This window comes from Sinocyclocheilus anshuiensis, unplaced genomic scaffold (genome assembly GCF_001515605.1).
Source record: "Sinocyclocheilus anshuiensis isolate Anshui unplaced genomic scaffold, SAMN03320099.WGS_v1.1 scaffold30, whole genome shotgun sequence".
Classification (NCBI taxonomy): domain Eukaryota; kingdom Metazoa; phylum Chordata; class Actinopteri; order Cypriniformes; family Cyprinidae; genus Sinocyclocheilus; species Sinocyclocheilus anshuiensis.
The window spans coordinates 545,954-555,387 of record NW_015542336.1 but is presented as its reverse complement, the minus strand read 5'-3'; the positions used below and the strand labels follow the sequence as shown (position 1 = coordinate 555,387).

At 38.1% G+C, this 9,434-nt stretch overlaps 1 protein-coding gene across 1 annotated transcript; it reads right to left on the bottom strand.

Moving 5' to 3' along the window:
• Nucleotides 1–526: 526 nt before the first annotated feature.
• Nucleotides 527–8,892, bottom strand: LOC107691099 (protein CYR61-like). The gene is made up of 5 exons (XM_016489576.1): nt 8,700–8,892; nt 8,228–8,441; nt 5,735–6,139; nt 3,282–3,457; nt 527–2,011 (listed from the first exon to the last, which is right to left on the bottom strand). The coding sequence occupies exons 1-5, from the start codon at nt 8,754–8,756 to the stop codon at nt 1,706–1,708; spliced, it is 1,158 nt and encodes a 385-aa protein (XP_016345062.1). The 5' UTR covers nt 8,757–8,892; the 3' UTR covers nt 527–1,705.
• Nucleotides 8,893–9,434: the final 542 nt, after the last annotated feature.

The window sequence follows — 9,434 nt, the reverse complement described above, 5'->3', positions numbered from 1 at the left end:
GACTTTGTAGAAAACGAAGCGTTTGAGAGAGGCGGGGCATAGAGGACCTACAATAATGTACAGTATTTGAAAAAGAATGTGTTTTTTGAACATTAAAGCATGTCAACATATTCTGTTACACCAAATACACAAAATAATGATCTTTAAAATAGCATCACATGACCCCTTTAAACTTAATGTACACCGAATTTGACTAGGCTGTTGGAATGAATATAGCTAATCTGTAGAGGTTCACCGCAGTAATAACTTTAAAAAAAAAATGCACGTGGAGTCAATCGTTTTTACAAGCCAGATTATTTGATGGATGTTGAGTGGTTGTCCTCTGTCTCAAGAGGTAAAACAAATGAGAGGAACTTATAATACAAGCCCATTTTAGACCAGACCCAAATCCAGATAAGTCTGGTTTTCAGCAGTATGAAAGTGTAGCATGATGAAGGTATTTATGAAACATTTAATCAATGGCTGCTCAATGTCATTTCCTGATTATATAATCCACTCAAGACTTTTAAAAGTCTGTACAAAAATGTTTTTCATAAAGCAGAAAGCTGTTCATTTTTAATCAAGTTTACATGCAGCATGTAATTGGCTGTTTATTCAGTCAGCAGCTTTCCACAACTTCCTCCGAATGACTGCTGTAACAGACATGGCATCTGAAATGTAATATGCAGAAATGCCGTTTTACTCAGTTGAGATTGGGAGCTCAAACGAAACTTAACAAAATATACTAACACAATCATTCAATGACAGCATGGCTTCTCCTTCTCAAAATGTGTTTTTTTTTTAGCCTGTTCAAACCCTCGTTCTTCAGGTCAGATGGTGTGACCTCCGTCAGTTCATGCACCAATGCCAGGCAGAAATGGAAACCGCTGCATCATAAAACACACAGACACCAGTGCCGTTTGCACCAGGCTCTGCCATCACGTGGTAGATTACAGACCAGCGTTTGAAAGAACCGTCCCACCCATTACTTTCAAATTACATCTTTACATCAGATGCTGGTGTTTTAAACGTATTTTTATTGCAAACCAAAGGGTTACTGGGTTTCTTTCTGCCCCCAAAGAAGAAGATTGTAATTAGCCGGGAGCAGGGGAGCCGACATTTTGACGCCAGGGAGCTGCAGCACTTGGCAAATATCGCTTGGTGAGTCGACGGAGTCATGGGCTCACGAAACCATCAGTCTCAGTGTTGAGTCCACAAGCAGCTGAGTCAAACCCTGGGTAGCTTACAACAACTTCCCGTTGAGTTTCCCTTGTATTTGCCAGCAGTTCTTTGAACGTCAAGGCAAAGCAATCACTACAAAAGACGTAAAGGTCAGCCCTTGTGAAGCTGAGAGGTCCCACCACATTTAAGTGTCTAATCAGCGTCCCACTGAGGCATTTCTTTTTCCTCCAAACCTGCTTAAAGTCTCATCTAGATTGCACAGGTGCCCCAGAATGCATCACTGTTCATGGTAAGGACCAGTCAATCAGAAAATCCATTGTATATATTCACAACTGGGATTCATCCCATTCCGGTTCCTCGCGGAAAGCGCATCTACTCTAAGGCTCTCGGTACAAGGGATTGGAAACCCAAAATTGCCCTTTTTCCGCATGGATTTGCATTATAATAAGGCCTCGGCCTAGCGTCTACTCAGAGTTACACTTCGAAACGCTACTCTATTGGATGGGGAAAGACATGGGGCGTGGGTCTTTGGACAAACGAGACGTTAATCAACGAACTTGTGCATGTCACCATAGAGCCAACGTTGGGGCGGGAGCACTGCGTCGTTCAGGTGGCCGCATTCATCATTGCACTTGCAGGACTGCACAAACATTACGGCCCTCTCGAAGCGCTCTCCGTCGGGGCAGGCGAAGAGAACGGGGGCCGTCCGCGTGCGCCGGGGCGAGCAGCATCGCCCGTCCAGGCACGTCCCGCAGTAGTTGGGCCGATAGAGACGTGTGCTGCGGCAGCCGGCGTAGCGCAGACGCAGAGGCTCGGGAGACTTCTGGGTACGAGAGCACTTCCTCCCCTTCTGTTAAAGAAAAATAGAAGGCTGTTTACACTCACATCTGCAATGGAAAACAAGTGTGCAGTGATAACTTCAGTTGGCTAAGGGGCCGTTTACAGGACACCATTTTCAACTAAAAATGGGAAACTTTTTATGCGTTTTGGCCGTTGATTTTCATGACCGTGGCATTTTGGTGGCCTGAGAATGCAAACTTTTGAAAACGGGTTTCAAAGAGCAAGTTTTTGAAAGCAAATTTGCAAAAACGTTGTTGACATGCGCATTATGTGTTCCTTCAGTATGTGCACAGCCACGCAGTGTTTCTTTTCAAACTGACATCGCCAACTACTGGCCTGGCATGCATAATACAGCATCTTTAGTCATTTTTCCGGATCCATGTGAACAGGGATTGCTTTGACAATGTTGTCATGTAAACACCCTAAGTCACTTTAGCAGTGTGCACCATTAAAATTGATTCTTGATTATTATTATTATTTTTTTTAACTGTCTAAAATCCCTAAGATCATAAATTTACTAGAAAAGCAACACAGCGTAAGATTTTAAGACTTTAGTCTTCATAGATTCAGTCTTTAATCTGAGTGTATTTAATCTCACTGCACTGGCAGATCTTTTCATGTTGGCAGATACGTGTTCTTGTTTTAATCATAAACTCACTTAATTCCAATAATTTTCTGAGACAACAAGACTTCTTATGTCATTATGTTCATTGTGCATCTCCAGTAAACATGTGTTTATTTAAGAATGTTTAGACTTTTGTACTAGGAATACAAGATAAAAAATACTGAGGAAGTAGAGCACTTTCTAGTGAAAGTGTGCAAATTTAATTCAAATATCACATTGCATCATTCATGTTAACATGTTTACTCATGTTTCAAGTACTGCTAATGTGACTGTTGTTGTTTAAGCTACTTCCATATACAGAATCATACCTAATAATAGTCAAAAATAAGCAAGGCTTTAAATAATGTTAAAAATAGACATTTTGCTTGCACACTGGAAAACAATGTAAGGGCAACATTTCCATTGTGAAACTGTACTAGAAAGAGCCAAAGTCCAAATGATGATTGCAAGGCTTAGATTTATGGATTTAATTTAATTAATGTTTTTATATTGGTTAGTACCAGTTGGTGCCTGTGCACCAACATAAACATGTTGTTTAGAAGCTGGTCCTTTTTGGTGAAGCAGGGAAGAATTCTTAAGCTATTTAAGCAAACATAAACTGGTCTTTTCAGCAGGATCTTGTGGTAATTGTGCAGATAATCTCTGATATGTTTACCTTTATAGGCACATTCACAGAACTACAGGGACGAATGTTGCAGAGTCTGGTTTCCTTCAGCAGCTTGCACTGCGCATTCTCATTGGTGACCCGAGATGAAACGCCCATCCCGCAGCTGCGCGAACAAGGCGTCCAGCTTGTCGTCTGTGCAACACATTGCTTGGCTTGCTTCCACGCTAGGAAGAGCGAGAGAGACGGGGTAAGTTAGTACACAGGCACCATTCACCCAACAGGGAACACTGACGCACAGAGAAAGTGATTACGGCGCGCAGGGAAACAGCTGCCTGACAGAGGCACCGTGTGTGGGGCTGGTTCACAAGGATCTCATGGAAAAGAAGCAGTGGGCTCCTAAACACAGGCACCCACACAGAAGCACATGCAGGAGGAACCGCCACAGCTCACATTGGGACTGATTGTTATTTGAACCGAAACTCAAGGGCAGCCAAAGGGGGCGTTTACACAGGACACATTCTTGCACTTTGCTGCACTATTTTTAATTGTTGGTTTATGTAAACATATGCTAAACAGACGTCATTGATGGTAACGATGCATATCACAGCCTGAGACAAGGTTATTATAGTTAATTTAAACTAAAACTATATAAAAAAAACTTTTTTAAAAAAGTGTTGTTTTTTTTTACTTTAGCCTAAAAACGAAATATAAAACAAATTAAACTTATTTAATTTTAGCTATCTCATTCTCATTTAGTTTAGTATAGTAATAGTATTGCAATGAACCCCATGTTTGGTGCCATGTCAAGTTAAAAGAAGTTAAGGCAAGACTCCACAGGTAAATAGGGGGAAAATGTCACTAATAGATATAATCATACTTCCCTAGTTGATTAATCACAGTACATTAAAATAATTGTTTTGTATTACAAGTTTTCTGAAAATGTATGTTTAAATAAGCCAGTGAGGCAGTTTCTACTTAAATATGCACTAATTTCCAGAAGATAAATCTGAACATTGGATAATGCCGGGTTCAAAATCCTTGTTTCATTTTGTTAACATATGTGACCCTGGAGCACAAAAGCAGTCTTAAGTCGCTGGGGTATATTTGTAGCAATAGCCAACAATACATTGTATGGGTCAAAATTATAGATTTTTCTTTTATGCCAAAAATCATTAGGATATTAAGTAAAGATCATGTTCCATGAAGATATTTTGTAAATGTAATACCGTAAATAGATCAAAACTTAATTTTTGATTAGTAATATGCATTGCTAAGGACTTAATTTGGACAACTTTAAAGATGATTTTCTCAATATTTAGATATTTTTTCACCCTCAGATTCCAGATATTCAAATAGTTGTATCTCCCCGATATTGTCCTATCCTAACAAACCATACATCAATAGAAAGCTTATTTATTCAGCTTTCATATAATGTATAAATCTCAATGTTGAAAAATTGACCCTTATGACTGGTTTTGTGGTCCAGGGTCACATATTACAGTTAAAGGTTTTTACTGAGGGGATTTTTGATAACTCTTTTTATAACTCCAAAAATCAGAAAATACTGTCAACAGCCAGAAAAAAAAACTGTTTATGGAGTAAAATGCTGTGTAAATCAGTATGAATGATAAAATGAACAAACCCCTCAGTAGAAACCTTCAGAATAGAGACAAAAGCAATAAAAGTGTTAAGTATGATGAATGTAAGTGCTGCTGAAGTGGAGAAACAAACTCATTTAGAGAAAACAGCATTTAAAGATTTGTATTGTAATGGAAATCTACAGACACAGATAGAGTGCAATAATAAAATCAAGCGAATAATGTATGAACAAATCATTCTATAAAACCTTCAGAATAAATATGTTAAAGGGGTCATATGATGCGATTTAAATTTTTCCTTTCTCTTAATCACAACGCACTGGATAGCTGGCCAATCAGAGCACACCTCGCTTTTTCAGAAGATGAGCTTTGTGAAAATTGACGCGTTTCAGAAAGGCGGGGCATAGAGGAGAAACAATAATGTACAGTATGTGGAAAATAATGTGTTTTTTTAACCTTAAACCGCAATTTTATTACACCAAATACACAAAATAATGTTCTTTTTAGCAACATCATATGACCCCTTTAAGTTTGGTGTATGTAAGTGCTGCTGAAGTGGAGAAAAAACTCATAGCCTCTAAAGATATGCATTGGAATGGACATAGATAAAGTGTAACAAACACCTAAACGTGTATTTTAGATGTTTTCTTTCCACTAGTCTGAAAGAATATGTGTTATGAAAGTGAAATAGCACAAAACTCTCAAATTTGGTTTTGCCTGTAGTGTCTTGCCTTAATCTTACATCTACATGCATATACATGCTGTTACACACTGATTTAAGCTGCTTTGGTGCTTTTGACATGTGAAAAGTCTTTCTAGTGATACTTGTTGACCAAGAAGTCTGGTGCTAATTACGAAGCTTGTTGGGGAAACACAGGTAAACACACAGAACAGTGCCCTCACCTGGCAGGTGCTTTCGGCTACGTGGTTTGTCCCACTTTTTCTCCACTTCTATGAGTTCATTGCTCAGGGATTCTTTGGGCTTGTAGGGGAACGGCTTTGTTCGGAGTTTCTTGTAGGTGTGCAGGTCGGGGAACAGATACGGAGGTGGCTGCTGCCGTCTGAACACTGGCGGGAGGAGGGAGGACTCGCTGTGACAGTCCACGCTGAGGCAGCACTGGCCCGGGATTTTGACCAGTCGAGGTGCGGGACAGGATGGCGATGCCAGAGGAATATCGGTGGGGCAGAGGGGCACGCAGCCCACCGCCCCGTCGATACAGGTGCACTGGTGTTTGCAGCCCGCGCGGAAGTTTTCTCCATTCTGATACATGCGGCCATTGTATTCGCAAGAGCGGCCTTCCAGTTTGGCTGAAAAGACAAAAGAAAGACAGGAGCAGGACTCAGCCATAGGGAACTGATGTTCAAATTATATTAAAAATTTTAATTTTAGTTTAAGTTTTAGTAATTATGGGGTGTTTTTGTCAGTGTAAAAAAACTGTTGTCCCAGCTAACAGGGAATTTTCTCAGAACATTCTTCAAGGTTCTTCCAGTAACGTTAATAGAACCTTCGTTCAAAAGCATTAGCAGAAATACATTATTTATAAAACGGATCGTTCCGGTCCTTGATTCTGATTGGTTGAGACGAGTTCTAAGCTGTTGTAAATTACTCTACAAACAAACACCTTTGTTTACATTTGTCTGTTGCTCGGCAACTACTTTGTTGGAACCACAACTGTTTCTGAGGAACTACATTGTTTGGTGGAAGAATACTGTTTTTATTTATATCATTACACTTTATTTGCTTAGTAAGGTTTCACAAAATAAAACAAAGTATTTGGAATAACCGTTTTATAAAAGCAATAATCCCCGTGAAGCCATGGTTTACAGTGAATTTATAACAGCTAAGGGGCGTTGTTAGGAACTGTATTCACATTACACATTGTTCATGAAATGTTTTTTTTTTCTGAAACAATTTAGTTGGACTTTCAGCTAACATTTAAAAAAATGTTACGACTTGTTTCAGAATGTTCAAAAAACATTCCAAAGTAACATTGCCATAATGTTTTATAAAGCATTTAAAATGACTGTACATTTCGAATGTTTAGAGAACATTCAGAAATAACATTATCATAACTTAATGGTATCGTAAGCAAATTGTTCATGAAACATATTTTTGTTAGCTAAGTCTCAGTCAGTATTTTGTCTTGTTTTCCAGTAAAAATATCTAAACATTCTTTAGATAAAAAATGTGATTCATTTTGACATTCAATTGCAAATTGAATTATTTGCATTGAATTATCCAGAAGACGACCTGCATAGAGTGACAGTAAGGGGTTAAACAGAGATGGACATTCTATCCTTTGCTTTTATGAGAGAGGCTCTATGTTTAGGGCAGAGTGGAATTTTGACTTGTTTACAATGTCATTGAGCGTCAGATAGTCTTTGGGTGGGTGAGATGCCCCCTAAAACCCCCCTTTAGCCCAACTCAAATAACTGCCTTAATATAGAAACTAGCCCAGTGCACAAAATATCCTCTGTATGTGAGGAAATGAATGTGTATGTCTTAATAAAGATGAAACCTGAAGCCCAGGGTGACCAAACTACATCAGTCCTCTTTGAAACCAAAGTTAGAACTACATTATTAAGCAGTTTGTCATTCAATTTATTATTTACGACAATTATTGGAAGGTTTGGAAATCGAATTAATCCAAAACTTTCAATAAGTATGTATATTTTCAAAAAATATAATCATGAATTATAAATGTAATGACATAGAGTGTTTTCATTAGTTTTTTTTTACTATATATCCTATTGAAACAGGAAGTTTGAGTGGGACATCAAAGGTTTTGTAAATGTCCGGTAGCCTTTAGTTTGTCATTAACCAAACAAAACTTACAAATGTAAATACATTTGCATTAGAATATATTTTTATACATTTATGGTAATCAAAACCATATTTTTTTGTTATCAAATTAAATCAATTTGCATCATCAATACAATATTTTGTGACAAATATACGCTAATGCAAAATCATTATAAATATATTTTGATATATGCAAATGACTGTTTAAATTGATAAGAAATCAAACATATTTGAATTTTCTTTAGCATATTGTGATTTATAGGCTATTGCTATTTAAAAAGTTGTACATTTTATAGATTTTAAATTAATTTATATAAGCATATATTATGACATTTAAATATGTATATATTAAATATTTTATTAATTTAATTCGTATTAGCATATATTGTGATATATACCAATGATATATGCTAATGAAAATAAATGGGAATTTTTAAAAATCATATTTCGTAAATTTTAAATTAATTTACACAAGCATATATATATATATATACACTCACACACACACACACACTAGTGCAAATTAATTTAAATTTATACAATTATTTTAAGAGACCCCAAAAATCAAAACTAGAATTGTTTTGTTAACTCACCCCGGCAGATTCCATGGATACTGGCCACATCGTTGCCATAGTTGCACTCCAGGCCCTTGTGATGGTCGCAGGTTTTGTCTTCATGGCAGTCGTCGTTTAGCTGGGCGGCACAAACCTTACAGCAGCCGCAGCCGTCGGGCACCGCACTGACGCCCGGTGGGCACACGGGCCGCTCCGCCGGACACTTACACACCTTAGGACACCTCGCTCGTACCTGCATACCGGAGACAGACAGACAGATGTCAAAGAGATGGATAACAGAGTTCAGTTTAGGCTCGGTGCAACTTAATGTTGCCAGATAAAACCTCTGCATAAATAAAATGATCGTTTCTGAATATTTAAAGGGATAGTTCACCCCAAAATAAAAATTCTGTCATCATTTACTCTTCCGTCTGCATTTTATTAGGTTTCTTAATGAAATGCAATGAACTGTTGCTGTTTACACTGTTTACATAACTTTCTTGTGACTTACCGTCGTGCAGATGATCAGTACAAGCACCAGCAGACACAATAAATCCCTCATCTTCATAATAAACCCTTCAGTGTCCACGGAAGATGATTTATTGAAACTGTAACCAGAACAAAGCACTTGAGCTCTCACAGACAAGCGGTAATAATCCAGCCAGGCGCGTTTATTCCAGGACGATAATGCCAGCCGTCGCTGATTCGAGCAGTGAAGTTTCTAACTCTTGTTTTCATACCGCAGTCTTTATACGGGTGAACTGAGATTTCATCCGAAGCCCCGCCCCCTCGGATTCTAAATGGGCGTGGCTTTGATGTCGAGGCGGAGTTTTGGGAGTTAGGGGGCGTGGTCAGCGATGAATGCAGTCATTCATAAAAACGACTTCATTCCAGAGAGGAGCTGCTGTCTGCTGCTTATTGACTTATATTTGAATAAAAATATTATGGATGCTTTAAAGTCTCTTTCACACGCATAGCTCTGTCCGCTGTGTGCTTTGTGCAAGGCTAGATAAATATATTCAGCTGTGTGATGTCTGCTAGATTAATAAAGCCGCGGCCACAGAAAACAAGCAGAGATTTCCTGCATCAAAAACAGATATAGATCAGATGATTTCAACATATGTTCAATGTTTTCATCAGTTTGATCAATTTTCAAATTAAAAAGCTTTATTGGCATGATTATGTAATATTGGCAAAACATTGTACACAGTAATGACTATAAATAAGTGCACAATATAAAAATAAC

Bases quoted from the DNA above. Each gene is read 5' to 3' on its own strand.
- LOC107691099 (XM_016489576.1), bottom strand. From the start codon at position 8,756: ATGAAGATGAGGGATTTATTGTGTCTGCTGGTGCTTGTACTGATCATC. The intron at 8,442-8,699 runs GTAAGTCACAAG...TCCGGTATGCAG, and splicing joins TACTGATCATCTGCACGACG to GTACGAGCGAGGTGTCCTAA. The intron at 6,140-8,227 runs GTGAGTTAACAA...TTGTCTTTTCAG, and splicing joins TATCCATGGAATCTGCCGGG to CCAAACTGGAAGGCCGCTCT.